Below are 13656 nucleotides of genomic sequence, written 5' to 3' on the forward strand. Positions count from 1 at the left end.
AACTCTGCTGATGATGGGACTCTCCACTTGAGTCCACACAACAGAGCCAGAGCTGCAGGTGACAACCCTGGGGACAGAGAAGTTCAACAGTCTCTGTTGAGAGGTAAATGGGAGCTCAGCTCTGCACCAACCACCAAAAGTGAAGTCAGGACCAAAGCTAGAAAAAGGAGTCATTTATTAGAGACAAAACCGACCCTTCAGACCCTTGAGCAGAGTTTGAAGAGGACAGAGAAACCGACAGCATGGTGGCACGCTGCTCCATTGACAAGCCGGGCTCGGGCTGTGTCCTGTGCCGCAGTGTCTGCAGGGACAAGGACAGGCAGAGCTTACCAGTGTGAGGTGAAGATGAGTCCACGCTGGACTCTGCACAGCGCGGGGCCAGGTCCAAAGTCACAGCTGCAACCTGCTCTGTCTCCAGCTCCCGGACTTCAGCTCCATTTGCAGAGGCAACTGACATTTGTCCCCAAAGCCCAGTTGTCACCACAGGTAAACGGAGACTGTAAGTACAACAGCAAGGACAGGACTGCGTTGCTTTTTTCCGTTTTGTTTTTTCTAAGGGTCTGAGGGCATGGAAAATACAGCGCACCAATGAAACCAAATGTCAAAAAAAATACAAAAAAATATAAAATAGAAAAATGTATTTACAGTAGTACATCACTGTGATCAGAAAGCACAGACACCTGGTGCTATAATACATGCACTGGTCCGAGGCGGTTACTAAAACTGCGAGGGAGAAGCCTGTAAAAAGGAAAGGATCAGAAAGTTCAAACTTTTCATCCCTAATTTGCTACACTGATCAGAAGGAGTTCCCACAGCCCACGAGTCTATCGGTTCAACGCGTCCACAGCTCACAACCGCACGTGACTCATATGGGAGACGGCAGCTTATGCGAGGAAGCCACGGTAAACTGTTCTACATGCTCAAATGACAGCAAGCCCCTGTCTGCTACACGGCATGATCTTAGCAGGTTTTTAGTCGCTGTTTACTCATAGATATCTATGTGCACGTATATATATATATATGTACGTATGTATAAAACCGTGTATTGCTCACTGCCAACACGGTTGGACACAGTCATTACAACAAATTCTTATGTGTATGTTGTAAGAAGTCATTCAATGTCTGTGGATTTAATAAGTCACTTCACACCACAGGAAATATTTAATAAATCCAAAAGAAAAAGAAAAAAAAAATAACAGGACAGATGTTCTGCCCTAGGTCTCTGAAATCGAGTCCCCCAGAAGAAACTGGTCCCAAAGTTTTGGAGGGTTCACTGAAGAGACTTCGGTTTGCTAACTGATTCTCGTCCGTTTAGTGTTCAAAGTTCTAGAACAACTCCTTGCTGTTTGTAGTTTTTAAATAAGTCAACTTCTCCATCTCCCACAAGTCAACAGTCTGGTGCAGATCCGTGAAAGCTCGAGGAAGCAGCACCGGGAGGTTCTGCCCCGTCTCAAGGGTCCACTCTCCCAGAGCACAGAAGAGAAGGGCTCCCTCCGCAGGGCTCCAGTACCCTCTGCGAATGCTCCCCTCAGACACAAACTCCAGTCACACTGCAGTTCCGTGAGCAGGCATGCCTCCGAGTACCCAGCAAGCTTGCAGAAGGAACAAAACCACACCATGAGAGGAAAGGACGAGGACGGCGCTCTGGTTACTTCTTACACGGGCATCATACTTCCAGGAACCGGGAGCTGCTGGACTTGGAGTGGAATGGCTCAGACCACATCCTTCGTAAGTCACCCTGGAGACAGAAACGACACTGCTGAGGTCCAGGTTCAGAATGCCAGAGCATCAACCCTACTCACTGCAGATGTCCAGGCCTCTCGAGGAAGGAGAAGCCTGTCTCAGGGGCCTCGGTACAACTGACCTGAGTCCTGAGGGAAGTTCTCTCTGGTGTGCTCACGAACCTTTGTAAAGTAAGAGGCTAAAAACCTGGCAAATAAGTCACTCTTTGGGCTGACACAGGTCCACAAAAACCTTTAGGGATGTGTAGGTTAGTATAGACATTTGGGAGGTAGAGGCAGTGGATCCCTGAGAACACTAATCTGGTCTATATAGCCACTTCCAGTCTAACCAGGGCTACATTAATTACACTGTGAAATCCTGTTCAAAAACAACAAAAATCTTTAGTAAGAGAATTATGAAGCCTCCGAGGGACAGCAGTCATAGTGCTGTAATAGTATATACACACTATTTAGATGTATTTTTAAGTGGATGAGTATTTTGCCTGCACATATGTATGTACAGCATTTGTGTGACTAGTGTGCATGGCGGATCTCCTGGAACTGGAGTTACACACACATGGTTGTGAGCTGCCACACAGGTAATGTGAACCAAGAACAGCAAGGATTTGAACCACTGAGCCACATTTTCAGCCCCAATATTAAACACTAAAATCATTCCAAACACATACTGTTAGAAAGCCATCAGGTGGCAACAGGGCCTTGCTGTGTTTTGTTTGGCATTTGGGAGATGGAGACTGAATCCAGCGCCCCTCCAGCTCTAGCCCTTTAGGTTTTCACTTAAGAAAAAAAAAAGTATCTATTTTATGGACATGATATGTGAGTACACTGTAGCTGTCCTCAGACACACCAGAAGAGGGCATTGGGTCCTACTACAGATGGTTGCTGGGATTTGAATTCAGGACCTCTGGAAGAGCAGTCAGTGCTCTAACCACTGAGCAACCTCTCCAGCCCCTAGATTTTTACTTCTATACAGGAGCTTGCTAAGCTCTACAGGGCTACGCAGGCCCTGAACTCAAAATTCTCCTCCTGCCTCAGCCCTAAGTGGGCTTGGCCTTAGGGCATTGCTGTGATCAAAGCAAGAAGTCTATCAGCACACATCCCTGCTTGGCTTCACCTGGTCCCTCAGTGGTCCTGAACACAGCAGCGGGACTGTCAGCGCCTCCCCTGTGCAGCCGGCTCACCTTTAAGTAGGCCATCGTGAGGAGCGGCAATAAGGTAAATGGCACCAAGTAGAGGAGAGCGGGCTGGGCAGCTCGGTGGATACGGGACGCCACGGTCGCGGTGAGCAGACCTACGAGAGAGGCACTGGTGAGTGGCTGTGACACAGCTGACAGGTACAACTCAGGTACAACCGTCAGGAAAGAGACCGACCAGTGAGGCAGCTCTGACACCCCAGGACTGGGCCTGAGCCCAGCCCCAAGTGTGATAGCAGACGTGAGCTATGACACAAAGCCTCGGTGACAGCACTTGCTGACCCCTCAGGGTTTGCAGACAGACAGGAGCTCACTCCTGTGTATGCAGGTGAAGGGAAGCTGCTTTTTCAAACATACTCTGCAGCAGCACAAGCGTGTGTGTGGTGTGTGCATGCACTGCATTTCTGCCCGAGCCCAACGGTGTCTTCCTGTTTGTGGTCTGTGAGTTAGTCTGAGGTCAGAGGTAATTTATGCATCAGAGCTGACGGAGGCAAGAAAACAAAGACTAGGTTATTCAGTGACTAGACCCTTAGCATCCAGTGGGTGCGGGGCTGAGAACTGGCCATGTGTGTCTACATTACTCCTCAGTTACGGGCACTCGACATATGGAGCACACAGCACCTCAAGGATTCCTTTGGGTTATCTAAACAGCAGGCAGTTTTTGCCTTTCTAGTCGGCGGCTGGAAGACGCGGTCTGATGGGCAAGCCTTGAAAGAAAGAAGCGAGCAGACCGGCTGCTTTGTTGCTGGTCTTTCTTACCTACAAAGTACCCGATGAGGGTGCAGTGGAAGTAGGAGACCTTCTGCATGCGCCCGGAGATATTAGCTGGACCAGGGGCTCCACAGGAGTCTCCACTGGCTTGTTTCTTGTAGTTGTCATAGCGAAGAACAAAGCATAACAGGAGGCCAGGCATCACAATGTCCCCGATGCCCAACATAGAGAAGTGACTGCCAGTGGAGCTGAAACACAGGGTCACATGTTAAGGACACTGCAGTCTGTCACCTCTGCTTGAAGGCTTTCTAAGACATACAATGAGGCACCATGTCTGTGCACTGGGTAAAGGTTATCTCTGTGATAGTCACATATTGAGTTCTCTGCCCTTGTGTCTTGTTTCAATCCCGACACAGCATTGCAATGCTCAGGTCAAAGATCTCCTGTCTTAAGTTTGTGAAAACAATTCTTACCATTTATTCTCTGCCTTGTCAGTAAATGCTGGGGCAGAAGAGAGAAGAGGGTGAAACCTTCTGCCAACCACAGGGAGGCGAAGGTCCAAGAAGACACCATGAGAAAAAACATCTGAAGCCCAAAGAGCCAGACCAGCAATACTATGCAGGTACCATGGGATGGGGCTGGGAGGGAGCCAGGTTACCACAGGGTTGATATAAATCATTTATCTGCCCTGTATTAAGGTACAGCTTAAAGTGAATCTTGGTTTCTCTGTGTGGTTATTAGGGACTAGCAAAGGTAAAGAAATACAGCTGCTGGATTAATTCACTGATTCCACTTTCCACTTGTTTTTATAATCTTTTATAATTATTTTTTATAATTTCTCATTTTACAATCAAAGGACTCTATTTGTTTCTTTTGGTTTGAGACAGGGTCTCACTGTAGCTCTGGCTGGCCTGGAACTAACTGTAAGTTTCAAGCCACTTGAACTTATAAAGACTTGCTTCTTTCTCTCAAATCCTAGGACTGAAGGCCTGTGCCACCATGATGCCTCCCTGCCCCCTTACTTTTTGTTTGACTTTTTTTTTTTTTGAGATAAGGTCTTGCTATGGGGCCAAGGCTGGTCTCAAAGTTAGATTCTTCCTTAGCTTCCTGAACACTGGAATTACTGGCACGAGCCACTATGGCAGGCTCAACACTAGCTTCTGAAAGTGTAAAGATCTCAGAGCATTGGCCTCGGGAAGCTCTGAGGTGGCTGCTGCTTCTGGAGAGCACTCAGTGTTTGCTGGGTGATCCACACATAGGCACCTCTTATAAATCTTCACAAACAAGGAACAAATAAGACCTATCACCATGTTGCAGAAATACACCCAGTACCAAATCACTCCACACACTTGGGGAGATTAAAGAGAAAGCTTTTTACTGGACGAATGAAACAGCACGAGGCAGACCGTGGCTAATGTCCAAAGTGCTGGCCATGACAGAGGATGTCACTCACTACATATATGGGAGACTTGTTCCGTCCACATACACTGTTACCCTCAGTCTCTCTCGGCTCCTGGGCCTAAGGTACACTCTGAACACTTTATACAGACAGGAGTCTGCCAGTCTGGCTACTTAGGCAGACGGGGGATTACACAGCAAAGAGATCACATTTTGCCATTTTAGGGACCCAACTGTTTTCTCAGAGTTACCCTGCTCACAGGGGACGTCATGGTTGTGAGCCTGCACCCACCTGATGTCTTGTGTTCTTGGAGGACTGGGGCCTAACTGCTGGTTCTAAGTCAGGATGTGTCCTTGGTTATGGGAATGAGGTCTAACAGCTGATGAACCTTGAACAGACGTTCAGCAGCCTAAACTCTCTCTAGCAGGCCTCATTCACACTACTCACCTTCTGGAACTTGGGAGGTAATATTCCTCTGGCTAAACCCCACTTGTGAGTTAATGTCTCCTAAGCAACTTTTCAAAGTGTCAACTATTGCCCTGCGTGTCTTCTGCATCAGAGTGAGGAGCACACTGGCTCTGCCAGGACGTCACTGAGGCTGTTACCATGAAACCCAGTTTTACAAAAGCCTCAGGGAAAAAACCCAGAATCTGTTCATTTCAGCCAACGGTAAAGAGCAAAAGCTGCAGAGACACGCGCTGTTGTGTGACGGTGTCAAGGATACCTGTAGACGATGAGGACAGCATAATGTCTCAGATGTTAACAAGAAGGGTCAGGGTGACAAGGAGCAGCATCACACCTCACATGCGATGCCAGCATATGGAAGAGCACACACAGAGCAACACAAAGACAGCAGCAGCGACAGCTGTGACTTTGTCCCACCCCTCGGGGAGGGAGACGGACCAGCATCTTACCTACCAGGTCAGCCTAGTGGCCCGGTGAAAACAAGGTGCTCTCGAGCCTTCAGTGCTTGCTCAAGTGTGACAGCGTAAGGGCAGCAGCAGGGGCATGGGTCACTGTCACTCTTATCTGCTAGGGCTTCTAGTTGAGAAGAAGCTACTCTGAAGGCTTGAGAACTAGGAATAATCACATAGCCCAGTCTGGGGACTGCTGTGTGCAGTAGGTTTGGAGTCTGGTTTTGGGCATGCTGAGTTTAGGTGGCTCAGACAATAAGGACACGGTGAGCCGCGGTCCTGCTGCTCTGGTGAGGACAGCCATATTCCAGTAGAGCACTGCATTTCTGCAGCCCACCCTGCCCAGGGCTGGTGGGACATCAAAGTGCTGAGCTTGGTCCTCACCACGTAGCCCAGGACTCCGTTTGTTTCCTCATTTTCCAAAACACTAGAGAGTTTTCTCTACTGGAACAAACTGGGGAGACTCTAAAGCAGGGCCTCTCAACCTTCCTAATGCTGCGACCCTTTAATACATTCATGTTTTGGTGACCATCAACCATAAGACAGTTTAAAGATTTATGTATGTGAGGACACTGTGGCTGTCCTCAGACACACCAGAAGAGGGCGCCAGATCCCATCACAGATGGTTGTGAGACACCATGTGGTTGCTGGGATTTGAACTCAGGACCTCTGGAAGAGCAGCCAGTGCTCTAACCACTGAGCCATCTCTCCAGCTCCACTTACGATTATTCTCGTTGCCACTTCATGACAATAATTTTGCTACTGTTATAAACCATAATGTGAATACTGGTGTTTTCTAATGGTCTTAGACCCCTGTGAAAGCTTCATTCGTTGCCCACAAAGGGTTGAGACCCACTGACCTAAATGTACATATTTTTTGAGACAGGTTTCTCTGTGTAGTCCTTGATGTTCTCAAAAAGCGATCTGCCTATCTCTGCCTCTCCAGTATGGGGATTAAAGGTGTGTAGAGCCAGGCTAAATTTAGGTGATTTAGACTAAAAAAAAAAAAAAATGCATAAAATTCTACAGAATATCCCAATAGCTATAAAATACACATTCTTCTCAGTAGCCTGTGAAATTTTAAGAAAAAGACAATGTCACATTTCAGGTGATAAAGCAAAAATCAAGTCTTAAAGACCCCTGAAATAATTTCCTGCATTTTATCAGGTTATATGGGAAGAGAACCAGAGATGAATAAACAAGACTGTGTCCTGGTTCAAGTAAGAAATGCCCCAGAAGCTTTTGTGTTTGAATATTTGGCCCCCCAGACGGTGGCTCTGTTTTCCAAAAATTCAAAGCTATTAGGAGGTAAGGCCTACAAGGAGGAAGGGTCCCTCAGGGGAGGTGGTGGTGGTGTCCTAAGGGACTCTGTTTCCTAATCCTCAAAGAAAGCTATGCCCAAAGTTTCCACCACTAGAGATGAAGGCCCAGCCACCACACACCTCCCTTCAGGATGGACCACATCTCCCTAATTAGGGAACAGGATAAGCCCAACCTCTTCTAGGTGCTTCTGTGGGGATTTTGTTACCGGGACAAGAAGGTAAAACTAATGTGCTATTCAAACACACACACAGTCCTGAGTATCAGAGGTCAATGGAGAAATAAAAATGCAACAAACATAGATCTAATGCTACCTTTACAGCTGTTAGGATTTCCATTTTAAACTATCATAAAACTTTTAAGACATCAAAGTCTCACCACAAGTAAAGTAAGCCGTAGGGAGAGACTCAGAGTGAAGCAGCAGACCCAAATTAAAACAGAGAGAAATAAGAGGGATCTTACAATCTTATGTTCCCCAAACTGGAAGATGGTGACAAGGATAAACCCCTAGATACATACAATCAGCCAAAATGAAATCAAGGCTGTAGTAACCTCACCAGATCAAGAGTGAGCAATGAAGTTAAGGTGAGCAGTAAGGAAAGCCCAGGACTGCACAACATATGCCTGCTGACTTCTGAGACCATCCATCCACACAGTCAAACTACTCCACACACACAGGAAAGGACACTGCCAAACCCACCACACCAAACCAAACTTTCCTTAACGCTAAAACCAGATAAGGAAGATAAGGACTTCCCAACAACAAGGCTGCAGACCATCTTCCCTGGTGCTGCAGGCAGGAGATCTGTTAATTAAAATTCTTTCAGCTGAACTCAACAGCACATCAGAGACCATGCTCCACAGCCAGGCTGGGTCAGTCCAAGGGTCAGAGAACGGTTCAACTCACCTTTAGTACTCCTTCCTTTAAAAAAAATTTTTTATATGGTGCTTAAATTCTTAAAGCCACAAGGCAAGGGAAAAACAAAACAAAAAACCCACCTCACTGTGTAGACAGGTTGGCCTGGCCAGCAATAGTTTTTTACAGCCCAAAAGTGATTCCACAGGAAATGGAAAAAGCTACTCAAGGACCAGCACTGTGAAAATGGTTGTACTACTAAAAATGACCTACATATTGCATGATCATCAAAATTCTAGTTCCATTCTTAGTAGAAATAGAAGACGGTACTAACTAAAATACACATGGAACCCAAAGGGCCTGAACAGCCACAGCAAGTCTAGTGCCACTAGTAAGGCTAGACTTCATTTCAAACTGTTAGCGTTACCATACACAAGCCAATGGAATGGACAGACTGCAGAATACTTGTGGTCTCTCATACCTGATTCGTTTTATGGTGCAAGAGCCATAGCGCTGTGTTCTATCCCAGCCCCCAGTGCACACCCCATTTCTGACAAAGATGCCAGCACATACATCGAAGATAGCTTTTTCAACAAAACATCTAGGAAAGCTGGATGCTCATGTATATTATAATAAAAGGAGATCCCCATGGGGTGTGAACAGGAACGGCTCCCGCAGGCTCATGTATTTGAATCTTCCTGAGAGAGAGGCACTATAAGGAGGTGTGGCCTTGGTGGAGGAAGTGGCCACTGGGGGCAGGTTCTGAGACCTTAAATGTTCAAGCCAGGCCTAGTCTGATCATCTCTTCCTGCTGATCCAACGTAGAACTCTCAACTACCTCTCCAGCATCAAGTCTACCGACGTGCTGCCATGCTTTCTGCCTAGATGACAATGAACCTCTGAACTGGAAGCCAGCCCCAGTGAGACGTTCCCTTAAGAGCTGCATGGTCTACTTCACAGCAACAAAAACCCTACCAAGACAATCTGTGATAAAACCAGCTCAAAATGACTTAAAGGGCCAGATGGGTCAGTGGTTAAGAGCACCGGAGGACCCAGGTTTGGTTCCAGCACACACATGCCGGCTCACAGCCATCTGTAACTGCAGTTCTAGGGGATCTGATTCCCTCTTCTGGCTCCAAGGACACCATAAAAACATTTTATGTGACACATGGAGGCAAAACACACAAAGTGTATTTACAAAACAAAACCCTAAGACTAGAAACTTTAAAGCTGGTAAGAGGAACACATTTCCAACAACAAACAGGCAAAATTTTGCGTAATGGCTTCAACAGCCCAGGTGATACTGAGAGCTGACAAACAGGATAGCATCAGAGCTCCAGCAAAAGGATCCAAAGTGGAGAGACAGAGCCTGTGTTCGTGTTGCTGGGGATTAACACAGAGTATATAAAAACCTCAAAACTTGAAGCAAAGTGACCAGTAGAAATTGAATTGAACAGAATTCTCAGAGTTATAAACAACTAATAAGTCTTACTGGAAGAAAGTCACCGACTTCAGGAAGTGTAATCAAAAGCACAGTGTGATTCTACGTCACCACAGTCAGAGTAGTTGCTATGGAGAAAACAGAGGGGAGGTGTGGTGGACACATCCTATCTCTCAGCACTCAGGTTCTGGGCTAACCCTAAGGAAGCACGCTAGTAGGAATGTACATTATTAGTTCAGCCACCATGGAAATCAGAGTCCCCTCAAAAATATAAAAGTACAAGCAGCACATGATGCAGTATGTGAGCATTACTGCCGCATCGGTCACACCACACTTACCAGTACACGAGGAAGTGAGGGTGTGTATGTGTATCAAGAACAAAGTATCATTTGTAGGAAAATGGAATCTAGACTAACATGTGAGGACACCATGACAAACTCACAACACGACATGCTAATGCTAAATTCCCCGCCTACACAGGTCTGAGGATGATGGTCCTTCTCAGTGTAGGATCCAAGTGCTGATGAAAGAGGACCCAGGCCCAAAGGCCCTGTGTTCCCTGATGGGGGAAGGGGACCCCAGGTCAGTCCTACCTGGGGAAAACCAGTTTTCCAGGCAAAGACAGGCGAGGAACATCACGCCCCACATTGGGTCCCAGGTGGAGCTTCCGGGACAGAACATCGAGGGGATTGTCAGCTGGCTGTGTGGCCACTTTCACCATGACATTGCTGTTGAAGATGTAGGCTGAGAAAAATACCTGCCGAGATGAAGAAATGCTGCATCAGGAGCTGCTGGATCAAGGGAGTCTACTGCCTCAGACTGCTGGGTGCCAGGCTTTGAGCAGCAACCACTTCAACCGAATTCAGAAGCGAACAGGACGTCTAGGGAAGTACATACTCACCCAGAAGACATCGTAGATGAGAAGCCCTGAGAGAAGCAGGCAGGAAACCTTGAGGCTTGGCAGGCGGACGAAGGCGATCATGGCGACACAAAGACCCATGGCCAGAGCTAGAGTGTAGAGTGAGCATGGGGTTCAGTGTGTGGGTGGGAGGTCTCTTTCCATAAGCCCTTGACTGCCCAGCCCTAGGTGCTCTGAGCTCTCATTTCAGACAATTACTTTTCACTGTAGCAGCCCATCTGGACCTGCGAAGGTGTGAAGCAGGTCCCCTCACTCACTCTCCTACACAGAGCTGGGCTGCCTGCAGGCACCCAGGATCTCTATCACCCTGAGCTACATGGCACCTCTCTACTCTTGACACCCTGTTCCTTTAGAGAGTATACTACCCTGTTAAGAAGCCAATTCAGCTGGCCACAGTGGTGCACACTTAATTCTAGAACTCAGGAGGGCAGAGGCAGGCAGATCCTTGAGTTCAAGGCCAGCTTGGTCGACATAGTGAGGCCTTGTCTTTTAAAGAAAACCAAACCAAACCAAAACCAACTTATCCCTGAGTCCCCTTCCGTCATTCAGACACCATTCCAATAATTCACTGTTTTCTCTATTAGTCCATTGATGCAACATCTGTAACATTTTAATCTTAACATAATATTTGCCAATAACCCACCCCTCTGTCCACTCAATTCTCTGACCTAAAGGTCCTCTACAGCCAATTTCTTAAACCATGTTTAACAATAAAAAGAAAAAACATTAGTCACTAGTAAGGGTTTCTAAACATGCAACCATCAGAAATTAACTTAAAGACCCAAATATGGGAGGGGCTCCCACCTGTGCAACAGCACCCACTGGACGCCTTGAGATGGCCGTGTGCTACACAGGCCCAGCAGGCAGCTGGGCACTGAGGGCTCCAGCATTTTTCACTGCACACCAAGTTTTCTGCTCTCAAAGAACAACGGTGAAATTACAAAGACTGTTCCTACAGCCATTCTTATTGTACTTCTGGATTATAGCAGGTTAAATTATTTGTTTTTAAAAACTACAGTGTGAGGATCTGAGTGAACAGGCCGTTCCGCACTGAGTCAGTGCGAGGGCAGTCTTGGCCTCGATGAGCATGGCCTCTGGACACGGGTCAGTCCTGAGCAAAGACGGGGGACATGCTACACAGCTGCACATGGAATAGTCAGCCAGACCTTTTCTGTTAGCTTTTGTTTGTTTTTGGTAAAAGTAAAAAGTGCCTCTGTTTCAGCATCGTGCATGGTTTGGGTTTTGTTTTAAATACCGGAGACTGGAGTCTAATATGTAAGCTTTGCCGTGGGAACCTCCCTGCCCTGTGTGCACTGAAGTGCACTTTGTCCTTAGTAAGTACCTTATGTCCATCAAGCAGTTATGGTTTTTAGGGACAGGGACTTTCTATGTAGTCATGGCTCACCCGGAACTTCCTATGTAGTTCAGGCTAGCCTGTAACTCACAGAAATTCACCTGCTTCCAGAGTGCTGGTATTAAAGGTGCTACTATACTTATGATTTCTTACCAGTGTTTGATAGTGTGCTTGTTTTATACACCTATAACCCAGGCTGTACAAGTTTCCTTGGCAGGGCACTCACTGACTGCTCTCCCAGAGGTCCTGAGTTCAATTTCCAGCAACCACAAGGTGGCTCATAACCATCTATGATGTGACCTGATGCCCTCTTCTGGCAGATAGAGTACTCATACACACACAAAATAGTCTTAAAAAATTCCTTTAAAAATTTTTTTTGAGCAAAGGGGGGTTGTAAAGTAGAGAAGGCTAAACATCTCCAAAGAGCTGTGGAAGACATGGTATGTGGCAGCACACGCCTGTAATCCCAAGGGAGACTGAGGCAGGGTCTTGGAGGCAGGTTTGCACTACATGGCAAGCCCGTCTGAACGAGGGCTGGTCTTTCTTACCTGTCCAGTTCTTGTAGCATAGGAACAATTAATTGAGCTGGGCATTAAAGGTGGAGCCAGCTTGGTCTAGGAATGGTTCCAGGACAGCCAGGCCATGTAGAGAGACCTTGTCCAGGATAAAAATGCACATGTGTGTGCACAGGCATACACACACACACACACACACACTATGCCTGGTCCAAACAGCAATTGTAAAAATCAAATATTCAACCCCAACCCCAGCCCAAAGTGACAGATGACAGCAGAGGAAAGCCCCTGCTCTATCACACCGCTGTGTCCCCAAGGATAGACTGCAGCTGTTGTGTACACAGACACATGGGGATGAACAGAGGGCTTTGAGGCGGGCATGTTGTGTCTTCAGAACCAAGGCACATGATGTTGCAACAACTGTGCACAGCGTCAAAGCTGTGGAGTCACTGTGTGTGTGATTCTCAATTTTCTTTTGCTGTTCACAATTGTTTTTTTGAAATTTACACATTTGCACTGGTCCATGGCCCACAGGTGAGGCCATGGCCTATGAAGCCATGAGAGGGACAGACACAGCTTATGGCGTCACATACCATCCATCAGAAGCCAGTGTCCAGTGAGAACCCAGATGAGGACCAGCATGACGGACAGGGAGAAGGACAGCAGCTCTGCAGCAGTGAAACGCCCACAGCAACCGAAGGAAATCCTGGAAAACACATTGGCTGCACTGAGGGGCACGCTAAACTCAGTGACCAAATGATCCCGCGAAAAGCATTTACAAGGGCTGGGTCAGAACAGGGCAATACCTAATACCTGGGAAGCTACAAGATCCAAACCTGGTTGGAGTCATTGATGAAATACTCAGGAATTATCATTCAGCTCCCAGTTGGTGACGCAGTTCATTTTTTCAATTTGTATTTTATTTATTGCCATCATTGTGTGTACACAACTGTGTGTGTGGGTGTGGGTGGGGGGTGTAAGTTGAGGTCGGGTGACAGCATCGTCATTCCATTGTGTATTCCGAGGATCAAGCACTTTCACCCACTGTGCATTGTTACACTAAGCTTTCAGTATGGGTGTCTAAAAGTATAATGTAAAATAATCAGTCTCTTGGAGCTGACTAGGAGGCAAATCTTATTCTTAAGAGAAAATACAATCAAGTGAGGAGTAGGTCCCATTCATTTAGCACCGATGGGGTAATAACTCTAAGCTGGGAAAATGTATGTGACTTGGTTCTGGAAAACCAGATGCCACACTGATTGTTTTCCCCACACCACCTCTATCGGTCTGGA

The 13656-nt window shown here is 46.9% G+C and overlaps 1 protein-coding gene across 1 annotated transcript in view; it reads right to left on the minus strand.

Annotated features, from left to right (window-relative positions):
- Window positions 1-1138: 1138 nt before the first annotated feature.
- The window catches only part of SPPL3 (signal peptide peptidase like 3), a 76631-nt gene continuing 64113 nt past the window's right edge, over window positions 1139-13656 (minus strand). The window contains exons 6-11 of the mRNA XM_080941261.1: window positions 12958-13070; window positions 10478-10584; window positions 10170-10333; window positions 3695-3894; window positions 2924-3033; window positions 1139-1738 (exon numbers count right to left, since the gene is read on the minus strand). Coding sequence (XP_080797387.1) covers window positions 1667-1738; window positions 2924-3033; window positions 3695-3894; window positions 10170-10333; window positions 10478-10584; window positions 12958-13070 — 766 coding nt within the window. The 3' untranslated portion in view covers window positions 1139-1666. The remainder of the gene's footprint in view (window positions 1739-2923; window positions 3034-3694; window positions 3895-10169; window positions 10334-10477; window positions 10585-12957; window positions 13071-13656) is intronic.

This window comes from Micromys minutus (genome assembly GCF_963924665.1).
Source record: "Micromys minutus genome assembly, chromosome: 29".
NCBI classification, from domain to species: Eukaryota; Metazoa; Chordata; class Mammalia; order Rodentia; family Muridae; genus Micromys; species Micromys minutus.